This window comes from Peromyscus eremicus, chromosome 1, assembly GCF_949786415.1.
Source record: "Peromyscus eremicus chromosome 1, PerEre_H2_v1, whole genome shotgun sequence".
NCBI lineage: Eukaryota > Metazoa > Chordata > Mammalia > Rodentia > Cricetidae > Peromyscus > Peromyscus eremicus.
The window spans coordinates 86,672,515-86,694,979 of record NC_081416.1 but is presented as its reverse complement, the minus strand read 5'-3'; the positions used below and the strand labels follow the sequence as shown (position 1 = coordinate 86,694,979).

At 42.2% G+C, this 22,465-nt stretch overlaps 1 protein-coding gene across 1 annotated transcript in view; it reads right to left on the bottom strand.

Annotated features, from left to right (window-relative positions):
• The window catches only part of Sox6 (SRY-box transcription factor 6), a 507,780-nt gene that overhangs the window by 6,666 nt on the left and 478,649 nt on the right, over positions 1-22,465 (bottom strand). Inside the window, exons 14-15 of the mRNA XM_059259600.1 lie at positions 12,183-12,416; positions 9,197-9,413 (exon numbers count right to left, since the gene is read on the bottom strand). Of these exons, the coding sequence (XP_059115583.1) occupies positions 9,197-9,413; positions 12,183-12,416 (451 nt within the window). The remainder of the gene's footprint in view (positions 1-9,196; positions 9,414-12,182; positions 12,417-22,465) is intronic.

Below are 22,465 nucleotides of genomic sequence, written 5' to 3'. Positions count from 1 at the left end.
TGTGAGACCATTTTAAAGGAGACCAGAGAGCAGCTTTTATTTTTTACTAGTCAAGAGGCATGGGCATATTGTAATGATACTCTTAAGTGGGTTGGTGTCATCTTCAACTTGGTTTGAGAATTTGAGAACTATGGATGAAAGAGGAAAATGGGAAAGGACCTGGCAAGTCGAAAATAGTCAGATCTGGCAAAGGCTTCATCCCCCTCTGTTCTAATGTGTACTTGTTGCCGTAGCTGGACTTGCCAGGCTAGGATCCTTCCAGGATAGTCATCTTAGACGTCACTGCTCCTGAGGCTGAGGATGGAGCTGGGGCTGGAGCACTCGGTAATAAAAAGCAGTGAGCTTTGCACCCTAATAATAAGATACACCAGGCATGCTACTCCTGCTACATCCCAGAAGATGCCAAGTCAAGTCACACCAGATCACTTCTTCATACTGTGTCCCCAGTTCAAACAAACCAGCAGATCCCGTGAAGGTCGAGCTCTCCTGTGCAGGAAGGGCTACCACTATGTGTCTCCTTTCACCCAGCACACAAGACTTAAAGCTCCACCAGCTCAGACACTGTGTCTGAGGTGACATTTTCAACTATGTAATATTTATCGAGTGGTCCTCAGTGGTTATGGGCAGCAGATTCTAGTCAACATACACCTTAGGCTTTATTGTAATGGCTCTTGCAGAGCCTTGGTATTCATATGTTTGTAAAAATGGGGTCAAGGTGTTCTGGAAGGTCCTCCTACCTGTTGTAATCAAGGCTTCAAGTCAATTGTCATTTGAGTAATTCTTATTGGCCTTCTACATCAGTAAGACTTTCCGCCCACCTCATTCTCAGGAAAGACATGCATATTTATGAAGCAGCTCTGTTGCAGGCTGGTCAGAGATACCTCAGAATGGTCTCATTTCCTCACAGAGGCCTCCAGCCTTGTTTTTAGAAGGAGAAAGGCCAAGATGCCTGGAGATGTGTGCTCACACTGCCTTTAGGGAACTTCAGCCACCACAGGACGTCCCCCTGATTCTTTAACCCTTTACTCACATAACACGTGTTTGTGTGATTATAACATGTAAATATAAATGTATACATACAATGACATATTACTGCATTAACAAACATAACCACCCCTTAATTCTTATTAGTCTTGAGATAACATGAGCTGAGGACTCAACAGTACCTAGCTGAGCTGGTACTGACACTGGATCTGATATTAATCCAGTTCCGATGACTCCTATGTTGAATCTGACCTCCTGAAGGAAGCAAGTGACAAGAGAAGCTACTGTACCTGTAGATACACCCCATGAAATCCTGCTCCTCTCAAATTCTAAAATCATATGCTTCTAAAAGTTGGGGTAAATTGGCACAAATTTAATTTCATGCTAACATTCTCATTACATCTCTGCATTACATCTCATTCTCTCTGCATTACATCTATAACTGATTTTTGGATAATTACAGTAGAATTATTTTTGCCTTAATTTACAAGTATAGATAGACCATTCTCTTGCAATATTGACCCATTTTACAGATTTCCTAACGTGACAGTTATTCTAAACTTCACAGACCAACAAAACTATCAAATGGTACATTTTCTTTAAATACAGAAAACATGTTTTTCATGAGAACAGATGGTTTCTTTTTGAAATATTGCAAATAAAATATTTGTATTTTATGTATATCTGTTACTTTTATGTCTCAAATAAATGTAAGTTGAGTCCAAAGCCTAGCTCTCGGTTTTTTAGAGCCCTCTCCTAAGCTAACTTTCTTCCCATTCCTGGGATTCTTCCACGGTTCATTGCCGAGCTCCCCTGCAGGCCTCAGCTCCACCTACCACCTTCCTAAAAGTTGCTTCACTAGTGGGTCTGGAGGTGGGGTCACTCCCTCCCTGCTCTGCCAGGCACTCAGATGAACTTGGGTGGAGGAAGTACACTGCCCTGCTTCTGCTCCTACATTTAAAATGTGAGCTTTGTACTGGTCTCTGGTGCTGTCTAGACAGCATACAACACATTCTCCCAGCCCACTCTTTCTCTCTCCTAGACAAGTCTGTAGTACTTTCAACACTCATCAAATATCTGACTCCTCACTCTAAGATGACAGCCTGGCTTTTCATTTCACGTGGCCACTAGACACAACTAGACGAGACTTTCTGCAAGCCCACCGTCACACGGACTCACTTGTGTCCCGGAGGCCAACCCTCTGCTTGCATTGTGTGTGTTTAATGAGTTCGGAATCTGTTGTAGAGGCCTCTTGCTTGTCCACAGAACCTATTTTCCATGGCATACTACTTTTCCTCTCCTCTCTAGCTACTGATCTACTTCTCTGATGTTCTAAAACAAAACTCAGGAAGGTTGTCTCTCTCCATTTCTTCCTCTCAGTTCTTTCTTAGACTCATTTCGATTACTCCTAATACTGTACTGAAACAACTCAGGAGGAGATCACCAATATTTTCCAACATACTAAACCCAAAGTCAGCTTGGTCCACATCCAATACTGTGGCTTTAAACAGTAACCGTGTGCACTATAGACACCAAAGTTTATATCTCTAACAAGTATCTTCCTCCTAAACTCTCTCACTGCCCCCCCCCCACAAACTCACACTAGTGTGTTCTTTTATTTGGATGCTAAAGACTATCTCAGTCTCACAGGTAAAAAACTCCTAGTCACTCTGGATTTCCAGTCTTTAGTGGCCTTTCTGATCTTGGCTAGTGAGTACTTCTAATCTTTCCAGTTGCTCAAGCCAATCCTTTGTAAGAGTTCTTTCAATTACTGCAGTTAATCCACAAGCAAACCATGCTGGTTCTCCATCAGGAAAATCTCTAGAATCTATCTACTTCTTGGCTCCCCACTCTTTCACACCTGGTCCAACCACCATCAATTCAAGTGTGATTTATCCTAGGAGCCTTTCAAACAGGCTGTTCCTCCTCAGACAAGTTTCAACATAGTGACTCAGGTGATCCTCTCAAAGCCCAGCATCTTTTGTCTGGCTTTGTTTCCAATTCTTCAAAGCCTTTCCTCTGGGCCGAGTCAAACTCAACTTCACAATGGCGAATATGGTCGTTCACAGTTTGGCTCTCTGTCATCTCTCTGACATTTCTAATTCTTCCTACCTATTCCCTTGCTCTGGCCTCTGTCTTCTCGAAGGAGCCAGTATAGCTATGTCTGCAGCCATTGTGGAGTGTCTCCTCTGCCTGCCACCTGAACAGCTCGCTTCCTCACTCACTCAGTTCTCATACTCTCAGGAAAATACTGGGGCTACCCTAACCACTGGAGCAGCCTCCAAAACACTCCACCACTGTCCCTTCCCTATTTACTTTCTCTGAAAGTGTTTGTAGCTATTTTACACTTGTTTATTCATCGATTGTCTGACTTCTTCCACAACTAGAATGTAAGCTTTATAAAGATAAGATTCTTCACTAATATAGCTCCAGAGTCCAGACAATGCCTGACCATCAATGCCTGACCACGGAGCACACTCAGTAAATACCAGTTGATTACATTGAGTTAGTGGATGAGGGAACAGAGTAGAAAATGGAAGGAAAAAATGGAAAAATATAAGTGATATATCAGACAAGAAAAGATATGAGATTAGAAATCTGGGAGGGACAATGACAAAGAAAAGATAAAGATGTGACAATCTTCAGAGGCTCAATGATTGTCCTCATAAACAGGAGACAAGCTGGAGGACCAGGACCAGCTTGCAAACCAACAGGCTGACTTGAGAGCAGTGAAGGAGAAATAACATTCTGGTATTGGAGAGGTTTCCCAAAGGAAGAAGCTCCCTTGGGAGGTGGTAAGCCAGTCCTCACAGAGCCTTAGTGGAGGTGCTAAGGATCACCAGGGTGGCGGGTGACAGGAGGCACAGAAGATCTAAGAGCCCTCGGAGGCTACACCAGACTGTGGGGATGAAGTCCACAGCTATGCACTATTCTGGGTCTGTCTTGTTATTAGAGTGAGCAGTGTCAGCTGAAGCATCAGTTCTCACTGTTGCTACAGCCAGCCTATCTTATCCTTTTGTCACTACCTCCTTTGTGTTATTGAACATTTGACATTTTCAACCTCACACATCCTCCTCCTCCTTTATTCTTAGTTAGGAATCTACTTTCTACTAGTCAGACCTTCTCAAACCTTAAGTGCCTCCCTCCAAGGTACCTGTGGCTGGTCTGGTCTTGCAGCTTAGCAAACTTCCTTCCTGGGCTTCTATATGTCTAGATAAGCACTTCATCATGCCATACTGTGAACACCATCTGTACTGTGGCTGGTGTACAAACCATTATCAGCTAACCCAGTGTGGTAGTTTGAATGCAATTGGCCCCCATAATCTCACAGGGAGTGGTCCTATTAGGAGGTGTGGCTTTGTTGGAGTGGGTATGGCCTTGTTGGAGAAAGTGTGGGGGTAGGCTTTGAGGATTCCTATGCTCAGGATATAGTCCAGTGTCACAGTTCACTTTCTGTTGCCTGCAAGATGTATCTCAGCTACCTCTCCAGTACCATGTCTGCCTGCATGCCGCCATGCTCCCCACCATAATGATAATGGACTAAACCTCTGAAACTATAAGCAAACCCACTCAATGAAATGTTTTCCTTATAAGTGTTTCTATGGTTATGGTGTCTTTCACAGCAATAGGAACCCTAACTAAGACACCCAGTCATGTATGTGTCTGTCTTATTTAACTACTGAATGCTCCGAAAACTCTTGTTTATAGGAGCAATGCTTCATGCTTTGGTGATTTAGTACAGAACTGGGCATCTTGCTGGTTTCTAATAGGCTCTTAACAATTGACTGGTTGATCAATAAACAAACTGAAAAAAAAATCAGCCAGCAGCATCAAGGGTTGTCTATCAGGAATCACTTTCCTAGAAAGCACTTTTCCTTCCTTTACAGATCAATTTCAAAGTCAAAATTCAAACACTGCAGATTTCACAGACAGGAGTAGCTGGCAGGCCTTGGGTTTTACAAATAATGTGTGCACCAAAACAGAAGCTGAAGATGTCTCGGAAGTATTTGCATGCAGGGACAGGAACAGAGTTGGCCAAGAACAGAGTAGTACCTGGGCTGGATAGAGATCAGCACCAAGACATAGTTTTTAAATCACAAGAGTAGTCCTGGAACAGTCTGGCTTTGTCAAATATAAAAGGATTACATGTTCATACTGGTGAACCCCTATGGCTTGCTCACCCTTAGACCCCGTCATGGTCTATAAGTGGAGGCAGCAGGGTGAGGTGAGTTGCATTGCTCTCTGGCTGATGCTGTGGGAAGGGGTGGAGCATGAGCAATCTTCTTGCATTATCTACTGGTGGTTCTAAGCTGCTTCCTTACTGGACAGTCAGTATCCTACAGGCTTCACTTGACTCCTTTAGATTTAACATCAAAATGGCAGGGTCCCAGATTACCTAGGGCATGATTATCTAGGAAAATAATACTTCTAATATAGTAGGAAATAAATGCCTGACACATAGATTTTTCTAACTGCATGTTAGACAGTGTTCTTGGCACTTTCCAGTTGCTAAGCCATTTCATCTTCTGAGGGACTCATGTTATTGGTGCCATGGTCATCCTTATTCTACACATAGAAAACTTATGGGCAGAGAGCTTAAGGAAGTATCCTAAGGGCAAGTGGGGGCTTCTGAGGAACAAAGATCCATACATGCCAGCACAGTGACAAAAACACAGTCCAGCATCGGAGCCTGAACAGGCTGGCTCTGGAGTCAATGCCTTCACTACTGTCCTACATGGGCTCTAATTGTGAGGTGCACACAACATTAAGGCAAACATATATTATACCCATATCAGCCTGACTTGAATCTCAGCAATGCACCTGACTATGTGCTTTGTACAAGTGACTTCATGTCTGCCAACACAGTGCTTGTCAATCCTCAAATAGTGATGGTGTCTATCTAATACATTTGATATATTTTCAATAACCTACATTCTTCACTCAGCACAGCATATTGCATACTATGAGTATTCAATACTTTTCCACCGTTGCTGTTTAAAAAGTCATCCCACTTGGATACTCGGCAGTATCTTTATAATTTCAGGGGTAAATTACTAAATGTGTTCCAAATGAAAAGCAGATTTAGCAATGATTCATGTGGAAAATATAACATTGTAGCTACACAGGCCTCAGCAAATATCAGTTCTATATTTATAGAATGCTCACAAAATCTTGATACTCAATCTGCCATTTGAAGGAGTTAAATCTCAGGTAAGAGGAAACTCTATTACACATTATTGACAGATTTTTTTTTTGTAATAGCTAAGTTTTCTAACTCATCAGCTACAGTTGTATAGTCATTGAAATGCACAAAAATGTCAAGTAATGTATGTGGTATGACTGGCTGAAAGGGATGCATGTCTCTTCAAAATCAGCTATAAAAATCGATCTTGCCCCATCAAGACGTCAATAGTAATCTTTGAGTTTTTGTTTGTGTTGCTTTCTGCTCCTCTGGTTGTAACAGTACAGCTAATGAAGATCAATTTCCAAAGATGACCCTCGGGGAGCTATCACTCTATCAGACCTAACTATTTAAAAGAAAATACATATCTGTAATAAGTAGGGATACTACCTAGCTTTATGTAGCAGATATTCCTGGAACTGGGCAGAGGGAAGCAGTCAGCACTGGGGATTAAGAACAGGCCTGATGGTGGTGGCACACATGCCTTTAGTCCCAGCACTCAGACAGCCAAGGCTACACAGAGAAACCCTATCTTAAAAAAAACAAAACAAAATAAACAAACAAAAACACACAAACAAAGCAAAACAAAACCAAATCAAATACAAAAAACAAACAAACAAACAAAAAACCACCCCAAACCAGAATGGATGTTCTGGTCATTGCCTGCCCTTCGGCAGCACCGTTTGCTCCAGAGAGTGAAGCCACCCTTCCTGTAACAGGTCTTCCTGCTCTGTCAGGAGCAGCCCGGCCCCCTGCAGCTCCCCTAAGCACACTCCACAGTTGCAGTTGCGTACTGCACTGATTCCAGGGTCCATGAGCCCTTCACAAACTGCACAGCTAGACTCACGTCTGTTCCAGAAGAGTTTGTGAGGCACCTTGTGGGGAAACACGGTAAGTGGGGTTTCTTTGCTGTTTGCGATGACAGGTGAAGACCTGGAATTGCGCTTTTGTGCCTCTTCACCTTTGGGATCCATGGGGACTCTCGAAACCTTAGTTTCTGTATCTCATTTAGAGGATTATAGATTGTGTGACTTGGGGATACAAAACTAGTGCGGTGTGGGCACCCAATAAACCGTAGATGTCACTAAGTCATCTGAGTTTCAAGGAATTATCAGTTTCTTATGTTTCAAAGAAACTACCAGTCTGCACCAGTATGTGTTGGGGCATTTGGATGCAGACTCATTTTAAAGTACTCTGCAGCAATGACTAAGTTAAATATCACGGGTACAACTCATCTATTCAAGTAAGTATCAGGAAAGAAACAGTACCGATAACCCTTTAGATTGTGGTCAAAGAGACCCAGCAAGTATCACTCAACACACAGGGGCAGAAGAAGGCCAGGAATCACAAAAGCTCTCAAATTTAAACTTTTTCAAAGATAAACACAGTCGCAGGGATGCAGTACCAGGTTAAACATACAAGATGTTTATCATGCAGTCTTAAATCCATATTGTGTTAAAATGACTAGCCTACTGAAAGGGCACTATGAACCTGCATTTTTCATAAATTGTCTCATTATCATGTGAATGATCCAATTATATTGCATTGTACTTTCTGTGTTAAAAGCATTATTTTAAAAAGTGCAAACACTCACAGCACAGAGGTATTTGATAAGCCTATTTTGTCACATCTTCATTTATTAACATGTTGGAATCGTCAATTAATAAGGTGGGACAATTCTCTTTATCCCTAAAGGGTCCATTTGCCAGAGTCTAGAGAAACTCATAGGTGAACTAGGGTGATATATGGTTTTGCTGGGATAGTGGATACCTAGTCAGTCCAAACACTGATACTGGGTTTGCAGCTACTGTCCTAAGTACTCTCTTCTAAGAGTTCTGCCTTCTTGAATTGTCTCAATAGCTATACAAGATGCCTGCTGTCATTCCTCTCATTTCCCATGTGAGGAAATGGAAGCTGGGTAAAGAGAAGGAAGGCCTCTGCCTAAAGTAGGTGACAGGGTCAGCATTTGTTGCTCAGTCATCAACCCCAAGGACCCTGGGGCACCACACATAGAAAGCTCTTTTACTGACTTCTCAGTTGTGCTCTGCTTGTTGTTTAATTCATTTCACCCTTTTAAACACATGCTTCTAAGGCCAGCATGTCACACTGGAGTTTCCCTTGGAGCATCCTTCAACACAAAGAGTGCCCCACTTCCCTGTAAGGTCTCTCTCTTTGCACCTTTAAGTGGACTCTCTTACTTGGCCAGGACACAGCTACCCTTTCTCCTTCACATGTCCAGCTAATGTGGCTTCCTTTCTGCTTCCTCCACTCCTCTTTCATCCTTCCCCGAGGATTCTCCCCCTGCCTGCAGCTGCAGCCTCTGTCTCCAGAGTGGCCCCCGCCCCCATAGGCTACTAAGGTCTGTGTGCTGGAATCTCCAGGCATCTGCCCCACTTATCCTGACTACTGTGGTTAGGAGGGGCTGCTTTTGAATGCAGACAGCCCGTCAGCCAAGTCGAAATTTATACCAGAAATCTATTACCTAATTTTTAAACAAAATGACATGAAATCAGACTTGAAGATATCAAAAACATGCCCAGTTTCTGATTTAAGCAAGAAAATCCACATTGTTACTGCTTCCACCACAGAATAATTTACTGCAACAGGAGTTCTGGATATGATGCCAAAAATGAGGTCTTCTAACCACTGTCAAGGCCAATTATCTTGTGGTCGATCCCACAACAAAAGCAGACCATTGTGACTACAGTCAGAAGCACCACCAGAGAAGCCGGGAAGCTGTGGGGATTTCTAAGAGTCAGTTTTTACTTTTTCTCCCTGTGTGTCTGTCTAAATAAACTACCAAAATCTCTGTGTGTGGGCACTGGCTATGTTGGGTGAGCAGGGGAGACATGCAGAGTGGGGACAGGAGACAAGCTGTAGGCTTGTGACAAGGCGGAGTCCCGTCGTTACCATGCCCTCCCTGTGCCACAACCCTCCCTTCACTAATCTCTTTCCCAAACACACATGCCAGGAGCATCCTACATTCTATCCTCGGAAGGGGAGGGTGGGGCTCCACTCGGAATCACATACCCCACAGTGAAGAACTGTCGCATCTCCTGCCTCCGGGAGCGCATCAGTTGCTTGTACTCCCCAATCCGGAGCTTCTTGCCATCCACGATGCACGTGCGCTTCGGCCGGGGTTTGTACTTGTAATTTGGGTACTTCTCTAGGTGGATTTTGCTTAGCCGGGCCTGTTCTTCATAGTAAGGTTGCTTCTCCTGGTTGGACATGGATTTCCAGCGAGATCCTAAACATGAAAGTAGCCTTAAGTATAGAAGAAGTCATGGCGATGGTGACATGTTCCAGATCTAAATGACTGGTCATATCTCCCATTACTTCACTGCCTTTGCTCAGGAGATCCTGTTACCACACTGTTACCACTGAGACTCCCACTTGTCCTTTAAACCACAGAGCCAAACAACAACAATAACACAAAACTACAATGTATTTATTGTATTTTTTTCTCTCAATATTTTATGGCTGGTGATCTTATGGTTTTTTGTTTTTGTTTTTGTTTTTTTTTTTTAATTATTGTCATTATTGTGAGCGGACATGAGTGTTCAGGTGTGTCAGGGGACGTCTTTGGGAAATTCTCTCCTTCCACTTTTATATCAACTCTGAGGATTGAATTTATGTCGCCTCGCCAGGCTTGTGAGACAAACATCTTCACCTTCTGAGCCAGCCCCACTGTGCAACTGTAAAGTGGTTTTGCTGCTATAACCAAGAGCTTCCCTACTTAGCTGTCTCTTCCACCTCTCTCTCCTTCCATTCCCTCTTCTCTCTCTCTCTCCCCAAGGGTTAACAACACAAACCTTCAAGGCATGCTTCTGAGATGGGCAGGATTCTCAGGGAGCAGGAGCCTTTCTTGGTCTCTGAACTGGGAGTCTCTCCCACACACCAAGCATCTTTAGGCAGATGCTAGCATTCTTACATATATAGAAACCTGCCCTGTGCACTATCACCTCTAGGATGACATACCTCTACTTAAGAGGTGGTAGCTATGGAAGGGGAGATGCAGCTGAAGTCATATGCACCATTCTCAAATTCTATAAATGATCATTCAAAGATGAACTAATAAAAGCACAGCATCTTTAAAAGTATGGTTTATACAGGAAGGAGGAGAAGTATTCCCTTCTCTAATATTGTTTACAAAGAATTATCTAAACACTTGACGGAGAAGGGATGTGTTTTTTTTTCACATGTATTGAATTGCATTTTTGTGTCTGGTGGATAAAGTGGTCACAGCTGTGCAGACTGGATGCTAGCAGTTCTTCAGTGGCGATTTTTTCACACGTAAACAAATGGCAAAGTTGTACAAATAGTCTCAGTAGCCAGCAATACCCTGGTTTGCTCTCCCAGCATCCCTGTCCTTTCCTGGTGGTTGCATGAAATTGTGCAGATCCCTCGGCTGTGCCAATCAGCTTGTTATCCCGGCTGCCAGCAGTGTAGGGCCCCAGGTTAGGATTCCTGGCACCCTTGAAATGGGAAATGCTCGTGCATAACAGTTTACATTTTAATGAATATACTTTTTATGTTCCTCATAATGTTTTTACAGGATGCATATCAATAATAGAGATTCTTCAAGGCTGCCAAGATGGAAACAGAGGGCGTCTGTGCCCATCTGAAAGCTTACAAATGCTGCTACCGAAATGGCAAGAAACAAACATGAAGTTATCAGCAGCTGTGAGGCTGGAGTAACACTGATTTCTTTTATATGTCTTTGAATTTAGAATATACATACATATATATATATATATATATATATATATATATATATATATACACACACACACTGCCCATTAGAAACATTTTTAGCTTGTATTTAAATTAAAAAGAATATCATCCCTCTGCCTATCTCTGAAACCCTAAAATTGAAATTTCTCTAAATGGAAGTGATACTTAGCATTTGCTTTAAAATTCAAAAGTAACAAACAAAAAGCAAAAAGCCTGTGTTTCCATGTTCTACTTCTATTTGGTCCAAAGTATGTTTTAAATTTTCTTAGAGACTCCTGCCTCGTAATGTCTCAGAATCAAGTTAAATCATTTATTTTGTGACAAAACACGTGTATTTGTGTGTGCCCAGATCACTCGTATTTACTCAGGTTAAATATTTATTGCTCTTGAAGAAAACATTTAAAGAATTAAAGCCACAGTTTAAGCCTGGTGCTTTCCAGCATCTTACGCAGCTCCTTTGGGTTCTGTTCTACAATGGCAGCTTAAACAGAACAGGGCCGTCTGTGTTTCTTCTCTCAAAAGAGGAAACATGTTGACTGTAATGCTGCATGTTGAATAAAATATGTTCAATATGTTGAGCACAACAGTTCCAAACTGTGTAATCTATGCTAGGCAAGCTTACCCTGATGGAATATGGCTTGAGTTTAAGCCTGGGAACCTGGAGGACAGTTCTGGCAAGGCAAGGCTCTGCCCTGAGGTTGCAGCTCAGCTCACGGGCTCACGGCTATGAAATTTGAACTAGGCATACAGTGTCAGATTAAATGTAGCTTTATTTTACAAGTCTTCAAGTTGTCATTAGAGACATTACTCTGCACCCCATGAATTTCACACCATTTGGGGTGTACCCCTAGTACTTGGTGAATTCTCCCAGTGGACCATGTGAACCTGGGCTGTGAAGTCTGTGTTTACAGGGCTGCCTGGCCCTGTGAGTCCTGTGACCTCACTCAATCGTTGCTACATTTATAATGTAAGCACATTACTCTAAGAAGTTCAGCTCTAAATTAAAGTTTTTAGCCAGGCTTACCCTGATAATTCTGTCCAAGAAGAAAGTTTACAGGTCTTGTCTTAGTAGATGCAACAACATCCCTTCACCTGAACTATGGTGTCGTGGTACTCTGACAGAAAATGTCCAAGGCTGCTGTGGGCACTTGCTTGAATTTCATCTGCCCCTGTCAATCGGTTTCCCTTAGGGAGTCACTTCCGCCCCTGCTTCCCACCCTTGCACCCACCCCACCTTCCTTGTAGGGTAAGAGATCAGCGCCAGCTGGGCTGCAGCACTCGCCTAAGATTTTGCTAATGTTGGAGTTATGCATGTCAGGGAAAGCCTGAAGAATTTTCCTCCTTTCGTCCTTCGCCCAAACCATGAACGCATTCATTGGTCGCTTGATGTGAGGCTCGCTGCTGGCGCGGCCGCGGGCATCCCTGTAGACGCGTGCTTCAGCCACAGTGGCGCCTCCTGTTGGCCAACAATAATACTGCTGTAGTTTAGCTGCAGAGCCGTTCACTGCTTTGCTTCCTGTAATGTTAGGGCAGGAAGAACAAGATGGAGAAAGCATGATTATGAGGCCATTTCACGCTTTTCTGCCTGACTCCACTGCTGCCCCCAGGCCCGTCTTCTGTTCTGAGAGACCTTTTGGAAGCAGACAGTTTTAGATGATGCTTCCATAAGCCTTTCTGACACAGGGTCAGAGACAGTAGGCCGAACTGATTTTGCACGTTGTTCCATCTCTACGCCACACACTACAGTAAGTTGTAGGTGGTAAGAAAGTAAGATTTGGCCTGGGCTGGTGGACTCTCTTGATGTAATGCCTTCCTTCTAAAACAAACTCTTACCAGTCATTTCCCAAAATCTGCCGCTTCAAACTACGTGTGCCCCCAAATGTCTGTCCCAGAGGCCTCTACTCCTCCATGCTAATACCACTGTCTTTCAAGTCCTGTTCAATTGCTGCTGTTTCAGGAATGAATTAATTCAATGAAATGTATTCACTGAGCAATCACTTATAAGGGAAGTTTTTTGCACTAGGCACAGACAGGTGAATAAAGCCTTCAAGAAGCTCACAGTCCAGGAGGCACGACCTGATACGTGGAAAATTCTGCAAGACTGGAATTAGCAGGGCACCAAGAGAACACAAGGCAGGATGGTCAGTCAGCCAGTGCATCCTGGGAGACATGACATCTCAGCTGACTCTGGAAGGATGAACTGGAATCAGCCGGTAAGTGGGAGAGGGGATGAAAGGAAACCAGGAAGGGTATTCAGGCTACAAGATGATGATGAGGATCTCCACTTAGGATGCACTGGCTCCTCCGGCCTCCAGGCTCATGGCCTGAAGTAATTACTGCTTATGTGACTGTCTCCTTCTGACAGTTCCACTCCATCCCTGGAATGTGAAATCCCTAGAGTTAGCAACTCTCCTATTCTCATACTTGTATATTAGTAACTCCCAAACAACATAGTAAATATTCATTAAGTAAAAAGTAATTGGTCTTCAAATATTATGCAAAAATAGTAGACTAAGAAATACTGTTTCATGGTTCCTGATATATGTTTCTGTTGATTAAAAGGACTTCTTTATTGTTTATGAAATGTTGACACTTTCTGCAGACCTAGCTTATTAGTATACAGGATGGATAACTCCTCCAGGCCAGGGTGGAGGCTGAGGCCTACTTGCAGCAGTATTCCTGGGATCTGGTGATGTATCTGACACACATAATTCTAATTACTAAAGTGTGTTAAATGAATGAGTGAATGAGGCTCTCCCATTTTTATACACCCCACAAGTGTGACACACTGATGTATGCTTTGCCTTGTCTTAACTACTGAGCATCTCTATGTAGATTGAGAAGTTCTATGGTAAAATGTGAAGTACATACAATTGGTGGCCTCAGCCAGTGTTCCTACTACACAAACTAGAAATCCTGCCCCCAAATTCAGTATGTATTAAAACCACCACCTCCATTTTTTTTTTTTAAAGAAAAATTCATTCAGTGCAGGCAGTGGAGTTCTGCAGGAGCAACACGCCCCATCAATCTCTGGCCCTTCTGTCCTACCTTGCTTAAGGAGCAATTTGTTTGTGTCAAAGCCAGTAATAAATTAGGACATTAAGGGGTGCTATTATTTGGAAGATATGGTCATCATTTACTACAGACAAAAGACAGGATAAAAGGATAGAATTTGGGTAATATTGTGAATTTTTCCCTCAACATGAAGGGGGGTAGTGAGACCACTTTCTGAAGATTATGAAAAAAATAGCACACATTTTATAAACAACCCTTCCTCAAGCCCACTAGACAGAATGATGCGTTACTCAGAAAGGCTCAGATCCCAAGATGCATAACTAATATGCTACCTTTTTGCCACCATACCCACAGTACATTAATTTCATTTAAAATGCACTGACCATACAGGATAAATTGATTTCACTTTATGTGGGTTTGACAGCCATGTTTATTGTGCAGTGAAATGCAGTGTAGCTTCCAGCTGACAATATCCATCAACATGGGGCAATATGCTGACTGCTGGGCCAGATGAAGGCATGCATTACTCTGGAAGCGAAACACTCATTCAGATACGACAGTGTCTTCTCCTGAGGATCACTGCGGTAATTTATGACACCCTTGGTGCCATTACTTTACAACTGACATGGATGCAGCAATTTATATACTGGCATGTGTACACATAAAAGGAGACAGGTTTGTGGAGAATGTCAGATGCGGAAGCATTTCAGTATTATTCTAAGTTAACTATTATGCCACAGGTGAATAACACTCAGGACCTGCTTCACTGCTGGAGTTTCCTCTCTACTAGCAAAACCCAATAGGCAGCATCTTACTTCTTCCTTTGCAGTATTATTTTATGGTGACATGGATGCTTTACCCTCCCACAGACTGAAAGAAATCATGGTGGGATTTTAGAATTTAGTTCAGAGACCTTCCGTATATTCCACACCACACTACTGAGACTGATATCAATTCTTCTAGAGTTGTGCCCAGTTCTCTCTCCTCTCTGTCCACCCCCCACCCCCCTTTACCCCCCACCCCACCCCGCTTAAGGCTGCTACTCAGCCTTCATTTATTCCTCTCTTCAGGAGCTCCAGTGGCACTCTGCATCCTGCAAGGGACGTAGATCAGCTTCTTCCTCCACCCAAGTCTTCCCTTGTCCTCCCCACTGTGCACCACCTACACCATCAGTCCCGGAGAGCAGTTTGAGAGCTCCAAGGATGAATCCAGACTGAAAAACTCAAGCACAGTGCACACCACTACACAACACAAATAAGAGGGAGACAGTCAGGACTTGAGGACACTGTGTCCCCCTCCCTATCCCCTCCCTGCCTCTTTTTCTTGTCACCTCTTTTCTCTTCCAGAAGAAATGAGCTGAAAAATGGAGGGGACATCTTAAATTGGGAATACTACTAGGAAAAACCAAGATTTGGAAGAAAAGATTTATCCAAGGAGACCAAAGCTTAAAATCATAAACTGGATGTGATACCTGACTAGCTGTTACTGCAGTGTGACTTTGAATATGGTACAAATCTGCTGTGCCCAGGCCCCGCTGCAAACCACAGCTGGACATGTGTGTTTGCCTGGCTTCCCTCCTTTTCCTCCTCCTTTTCCTTCCCCTCCTCATGTTCATGCCTTTCTCTCCTGTTTTCCACATCTAAGGTAGCTCCCGACTATATAAATGATATCTGAGATGTCACTCTCCTTCTTAACTAGACAGTCAATCAATGACAAGTGACAACATGCTTACATTGCACACGACAGCTAGCCCCTCCCTCAGGACTCACTACTGCTAATATCCTAGAAAGGGGAAGTCCTTTCCCGGACCTTACAATACCCAGATTAGTGTTCAGGTTGGTAGAGGAAACACAGTACTAAACTACAGATGCTCCACGGGGACGTGCTGAGGGCATCTTCTATTTCCATGTTTTACAGTAGCTGCACCTAACACAGCTCTATGAAGCTATCTAGAGTTCTCTATGCAGAAAGATGCTTTCTAACAAAGACTTCTTGGGCCAAACCTTTTAATAGGAAACATCTCTTGGTATCACTTTCTTTTTATTGAAAGATGGCAACTCATCTATCACTTGAGCTTTGGCTCTAGATTTGAAAAAAGTGGGGAAAGAATTTCACCAAGATGTGAGAGGTAGTGGTGTTACTAAACTTTCCTAAAATCTCCTTTATGATACAAGAGGGTTGGGGACTATTATAGCCCTAGAAATAAATACATACATTATACATGTATAAATTCAGAGATTAAAAATGGAAATTACATTTTAAAAATCTCTTTAAAAATTTTATATAATGTTTTACAGGACACTATACATTATTTTCAAAAGATATTCTATCAATCTATATACTAGAAATCCAAAATTGACCTCTGTTTTAAGTAACTTTTAAATTCTATATATGAGGTATGCCATGGCCTATTCACTTTTGAAAATATCAATAAGTGCATAAGGAAAAGTATTTTCTTCTTAAATAATCAATTCTTACATCAGAATCCAGCACCAGATTCTGATAGGGATCACTCACTGTTGGATGAAGGACTTTTAACATCAGAGGAAAGATTTGTGAAGTCAAGAGGATCACATAGAAAATGGCTGGAAGGAGTTTAGACCCACAGCAATGCATCCAGGACCACAGCTTCCCTGCTGACCTTTGAGTCTTTACTGACCAGCATCAGCAGCCCCAAGGATAGCTATTGAAGGCCAGGAGGACAGCAGCACCTACCAGAAGGCTGAAGACCCTGTTTGCTGGGACCTCCTGCTCTGTACAGTGTCCCTGTACTGAGGCAGGGGGTCTTGTGTTGGTTAACTCATCCTTCATCTCCAGAGAAGGCTGTGTAAATACAAAATTTCAGGTAAACAAAGGAATCTGCAGGGAGAGGATGGAAGCTGCCAAGACAAAGATTTCCTTAGGAAGCTGTGAAGTGAGTGATTTAGAGAAGACAGAAAACTGAGTTTTTCCAGGTGGGTTGTTAAGAAGGCCCAGTTCCCCATCACAGCCTATGGCAATGGTCCTGAACTAATCTTACAACGGGGCCTTCCTGGGTAAACCCCAGGGGCTGTCTGGGTGAGTGAGTGTTCAGTGTGGGTTTGTGTATATACAAAGTTTTCTCTAGGAAGATATTCTGGATATTTGTATACTATGCTTGATACTCAGCCTTACACATTAATTTAGCAAACTCACGACAAATTTTCAGTGTACTGGAAGCACCAGGATAGGTCTCCACAGAGGAAAATAGCACAGAATTTTTCAGGGGGTTGTTTGGATGGGGAAGCACACCTAGTTGAAAGTTATACAGCAGTCCTAACAAGGGTGATTTTTGAACACTGCAAAAGAGAAGAGCAGCTTTGAGCATCCTTAGGGTGGCCAGACATGCATTACAGGGAGACTTCAGAGATAAAGCATTGCTTGAACCCTTAAAGAAGGGCAGGACTCCGTGAGCACGGTGTCACAGTGCTCCAGGGAATCAGGAGGAAGAAAGACAGACTTGCAGCTGGAGCACAGTAAGACGCTGGCATTGGCTAGTGTTTGTGGCGAGGGGGGGGAGTACTAACAGATGAAATTAGAAAAATAAACAGCGCTGGATTTCTAAGCACCTTGAATGCCAACCTCAGAAGCCTTTAAGGTATTTAAGCCGAGGAGAACAAATGTATTCTAGAGCAGATCAAAGCAGAAGCTAAATGAGCGAATACCACCAAACAGTCTCAGTGATTAACTGTGAACTCACACAGGGAACAGAGAAGGAAGGTGTCTAAATACTTTCTAAAAGGCTTTTAAAACTTACATTTTGTCAGACTGAATGAAAAAGACTGGAGTAAAAAAAAAATCTACCTTGGCATCTAGTAGTAGCAGATAGCTTTTATCAGACCAAACCTGAAAGAGATAAACACTTGAAATCTGGGCAGCAAGCTGAAGACACCAGAGAGCTATCAAAATCAAGCAGAAACTGTAGAGGCCTTTATCCCAGAAGGAAGGGAAGTTCATGTAATGAAAGCCTGTTTTTGCAGATTTTCCATTTGAAGATGCTTCTCAGGATGCATTACAGAGTGGCTAGATGCAAACAGAAAGCCTGTCAATGCTGCTTGTTGTGTCAGAACGCAGACTGTGGCTTCCAGTTCTGAACCCTGAATCCCACAGGTAAAGGGGGCATCTCTTGGGTTTTCAACATATGAAGATAAGGAGATTAAATGTGGGTAAGCAATAGCGCAGTGGTTCAGCAAACGGAACTAAGTCACTAAAGTGGCAAAAATTAAACTGTAAGAACAACTAAGGATTTGGGCACACCCCCAGAAAATCATTAGAAATACAGCTGACCAATCAGCAGAGAGCAGAGGGAGGCTTTCAACACAAGGGAGGCGGGCATGAAGAAGCAACATGGAAGCAGAGAGGATGTTTTTAAAATGCAGATTATACGACCTAAGCCCATTCTATTCAAAGTCAGGTTAGATAAAAATGCACTAAATAATTCAATTTTAATTCAGAGATTTTAATAGAAGAGAGACACAATAAAAATAATTTTTAAAAAGCAAAGGCTTAGTAATTTGAAAAAATCAATACAATTGGCATACCTATTTCAGACTAATCAACAGACAGGAAAAAAAAAACATCAATATTTACATTGAAAGAGGGAATTTCACTGTGGGTCCACATTAAAAAGACAATAAAGGGATATTATCAATGACTGAATTTTCCTAAATCTGACAACTTAGATGAAATGAACAAATTGCTTGAAAGACACAGTTACTAAAATTTACTCAGTTAGTAGAAAGCATGAATTCTCTGAGAGCTGAGGAAGAAATTTGAATATAAGCCAGAAACTTCCCTGAAAAATCTAATCCTATTTTTTCCTAGTGCCATGGAGTCACAAGGAAATTTCCAACCATCATCACAATGACCATCATCACAAATAAGACTTGAGGAAGAAGGAACACTTGCCCATCACAGGGCGATCGGCTTAAGTTGAGTTTTGAATCTCAGGAATGTAAGATTAGTTTAAAACTTAAAACTCTAACAATAAACTTCTTTTATTCTATTAGAACAAGGAGGAGACCATGACTGACACAGATTCAGAAGTGGGGACTGACAAAACTCACTCTTCTTTCCTGATAAAGGGACTCAAGAAGGCAGAAGAGCAGAGAACTGTCTCATTCTGTTCAATGCATTTAAGAAACCTACAGCTCACACCACACTGAACGGCTGCTCTTCACCATTGTTAGTCAACAGGCAACAGAAACACAGTTTACAGAAGAGTACAGGCCAAAATCTGTTCAAAATAATTGTTTGCAAAGAAAATTCTAAGGCATCTATAAAGCAATTACTAGAATAAGTGAATTTTTCAGTATTATGACATCAAATAACACAGAAATCAATCGTAATCCCAGAATTTAGGAGACAAAGGAAGGTGGATCTGTGATTTTGAGGCTAACTTGGTCTACACGGTGAGTTCCAGGCTAGCTAGGGCTACACAGCGAGACACTGTCTCAAAGACAATTTACATGTATAATAATATCTGACAGTAAAATACTAAATTCAACCAAAACGTATTCAAGACATCTATACTGACAACAAAACATTTGGACTATCAGAAGGCCTAAATAAATCAAGAATGCACCATAGTCATGAAGCAGGAAAGTCAACATTATTAAGTTATCAGTACTTGACAAATTTACTCATTCCGCAAAGAGTTTCTTGTGGATATTGACACATGATTTCAAAACTCCCAGAAAAAGGAAAGCAAGGAGAGGAACAAGGCAGGCTTCAGCAAAGCTGGAAGACTTAGCAGACCTTAGTAGAGAGACCATGGCAGCCACAATGAGAACTGACAGTCTTTCAACAACTAGCACTAAGCCAGGGAATAAATACAGTGAAAAGAGTGACCTTTGACCTCTCATCTTACACTCAACAATTCATTTGAGATGAGTTATGACTTAAAATCAAAAGTAAAATTATAACACTCCACACAAAATAAAGAGCAATATTGTAGAGTGACTTTGAGTTAAAGGAGTCTTTCCATGGCACATACAGCTCTAAGCTCATAAGAAAAGCAACCAATTGAACTGCATCAAAATAAAAGCTCCTATATTTTTGGTTGTGAGCCTAGTCTTTAATGTCTGAGCCATCTCTCCATTAGGGAGGAGGGTCTTGGACCTGCCTCAACTGAATGTACCAGGCTCTGCTGACTCCCCTTGGGAGACCTTGCCTTGGAGGAGGTGGGAAATGGGGCTGGGTTGTGGGGGAAGGCTGGGGGGTGGGAGGAGGGAGGACAGGGGAATCTGTGGTTGGTATGTAAAATGAATAGAAAATCTCTTAATAAAAAAAAAGGAAAAAAAAAAGCTCCATTCGTCAAGAGTCATCGTTGAATGTGAGGCCAGCTATTCACATCATTGAATGTGAATGCCTGTCATCCTACTACTCCACTGGCTGAGGAAGGAGGGTCATCAGGAGTGCCAGGCCTGCATGGCCACAAAATGCATTCCATGTCAGTCTGGGCAACAGAGACACCCTGTCTCAGAAGACAGAAAATAAACAAATAAATACCCAAATGTAAAGAACAGGCTGGGGAAAATTATTCAATGCATTTGTCTGGTAAGACTTTCCATCTAGAATATATACACAACAGCTACAGAAACAACACCATAAGAGCAGCCATCTCTCTCTGCTTCCTGACTGCAGACAGTGAGCAGCCACCTCACACCCCTGCCATGCCTTTCCCACCATCCACTCTACCCTCCGACTATGAGCCAAGAGCAACTGTCCATTCCTTAAAAACAAATGGGTAAATGCAAACATCTCATCTTAAAAAGGGCAAAAGACAACAGTTCATAAGAGAAGATATAGCTGATGAAGGCAGGGAAAGCTGTTCTGTACAATTAATCATCAGGAAAATGCAAATTAAAACCACAATGAGCTCTCGCTCCACATTTGTTACAAAGGCTTAGAAACGAAATGTCAGCAAGCATAGGGACAACTAGCAGAGGTGTGGAACAGTAAATAATTTTCTGGCGATTTGTCCTCTAATACAGCAGTTTCACTCCCAAGTGCCTCTCCAAACTAAACGAAAATTTGTCTAAAAATATCATAGAAGTTCTAGTAATAATAGACAAAATTTGAAATAGTTGGAAAATGAGTGAAGTATATATACAATGGGACACTGCCCAAAGAAAAATGTTTTAAAATCTGTTTAATAAAAAATAAAAGCAATAAAATTGTAAAATGGAAAGCCAACCAACTTACAGAATGATTTTTTTCTGAACATTTTTCCTAGGAGCCCTGAGAAATGTATGTTATTTTCAGGTCATGGTTAACTCAAAGACATTCTTGTTCACCAAAACAACATCATTAGGAAGGGTCAAAAAGCTATCATTGGTTGCTTATGAGTAAATGGCAGTGGGACCAGTGTTAGATGGCTCCATAGCACAGTGCACAATCACAGCATTTCAGACTGCTTCATTGTCAACAAAACGATGGTTTCTCTCTCTGGGATTTTTGAGTTATCTGATGCATGTGATAGCCTCTTATATGGTTAGTAGGGGTAATGTGGATAAGAAAGAAATTCTGGGGGGGGGGAGATGGACTATTGGGAAGAGGGGTTAAAAATCACATTTGGTTTGTTCAACCACACTTATCCCACCAAATCCAAATGGCTGTGGTAGAGATGCAGCTGTTGACAGTGCATTGTTGACAAGTGTCTGTCTCCAATCAGGAGAGCCCTTTGCTAACTTCTGTTCCTGCTTACCGCCAGAATGGTAACTTACTTTCATTACAAGAATGCTTATTGAAATTAAAATTTCATTCCTTCTTGTTTAAAACAAAAGAAAGGAAGTAAAAATGGGGAAAGGAGTTGGTTATCCTAGTGGTTAACTTAGTAGGAAACATTCTGTGGCTGAGAAAGCCTTCATCATGAAGGAAGCAGTTGCTTGTCATGTTTGAGAAATAGACTGCCAGGCCTGCAGGGCATGGCTTGTCCCTCTGTCTTAGAGATCATCGGCTAGGTGTGTTTGTTTGTTTATTTTGCTGGAGACCAACCCAGCGCCTTGCATATGCTAGGTAAGTGCCTCGCTGCTGAGCTACAGGCCAGGCCCTTGCTGGGCAGATTAGTGACACTGGCCTGCTGTAGGGGAACTGACTTGAGGAAGACATATACAGTTGATAGATGATTGGTCCTTCTGAGCTAGAGACTAGTGAAAAACTAAAAGCCAACAGTGCAGGAGTGAAAGATGGGGTGCCTGTGGTCCTTTGACTAAGGCATCAATTCTTCACTTGCCAATGTAGGGAAGATCATAGATGCATTTTCATCCCAGGATTCTACAACTCCGTTATGACAAATACCCTACATTTACTTCAACTATAGAACTTGTTTATACCAAGAAACTTAGTAGATAAACTATAAAGGTGGAAAGACATTCACATGCAGTATACAAATGAAGCAAAAGCCTCCTTGAATACAGAAATAGTTAATCAGTCCTCATTCCAAAATGGTCCTTTTAGGAAGCAATTTAGCTTTTAGATAGACTAAGCAAGAAGTCACTTTCCAGGAGAGCATACTAGGTGTGCTATGTA